A 319-nucleotide genomic window follows, 5' to 3' on the forward strand; every position below is an offset into this window, starting at 1 on the left:
TGCAGCAGCAGCAGCAGCAGCAGCTTCTGCTTTTGTGTCTGCAATGTAGATCAGCAGCGCTGCAGCAACTCGACAGAACCACCTATCTGCTGCTGCTGCTGCTGCTGCTGCTGTTGCTGCTGCTGCTGCTGCCTCAAGCTGCCATATGTGGGGCCTCCACGCATCTGCTGCTGCATAGCAGCGAATGCAGCGCCGCAGCCGCAGCAGCAATCTGCACAGACACCGCAGATACACAGCTGCTGCTGTTGCTGCTGTTCCCGTTGCTGTTGCTATTGCTGCAGCAACAGCAGCAACAGCACGAACAGCAGCAGCAACAGCA

At 58.0% G+C, this 319-nt stretch overlaps 1 protein-coding gene across 1 annotated transcript in view; it reads right to left on the bottom strand.

Annotated features, from left to right (window-relative positions):
* EMH_0033670 (uncharacterized protein) overlaps positions 1-319 on the bottom strand; it is a gene marked incomplete at both ends in the record, with an annotated part of 11,329 nt that overhangs the window by 766 nt on the left and 10,244 nt on the right. Inside the window, 1 exon segment of the mRNA XM_013494779.1 lies at positions 75-211. Within this exon segment, the coding sequence (XP_013350233.1) occupies positions 75-211 (137 nt within the window).

Source organism: Eimeria mitis, genomic scaffold (genome assembly GCF_000499745.2).
Source record: "Eimeria mitis Houghton genomic scaffold, Emh_scaff1281, whole genome shotgun sequence".
Taxonomy (NCBI): Eukaryota; Apicomplexa; class Conoidasida; order Eucoccidiorida; family Eimeriidae; genus Eimeria; species Eimeria mitis.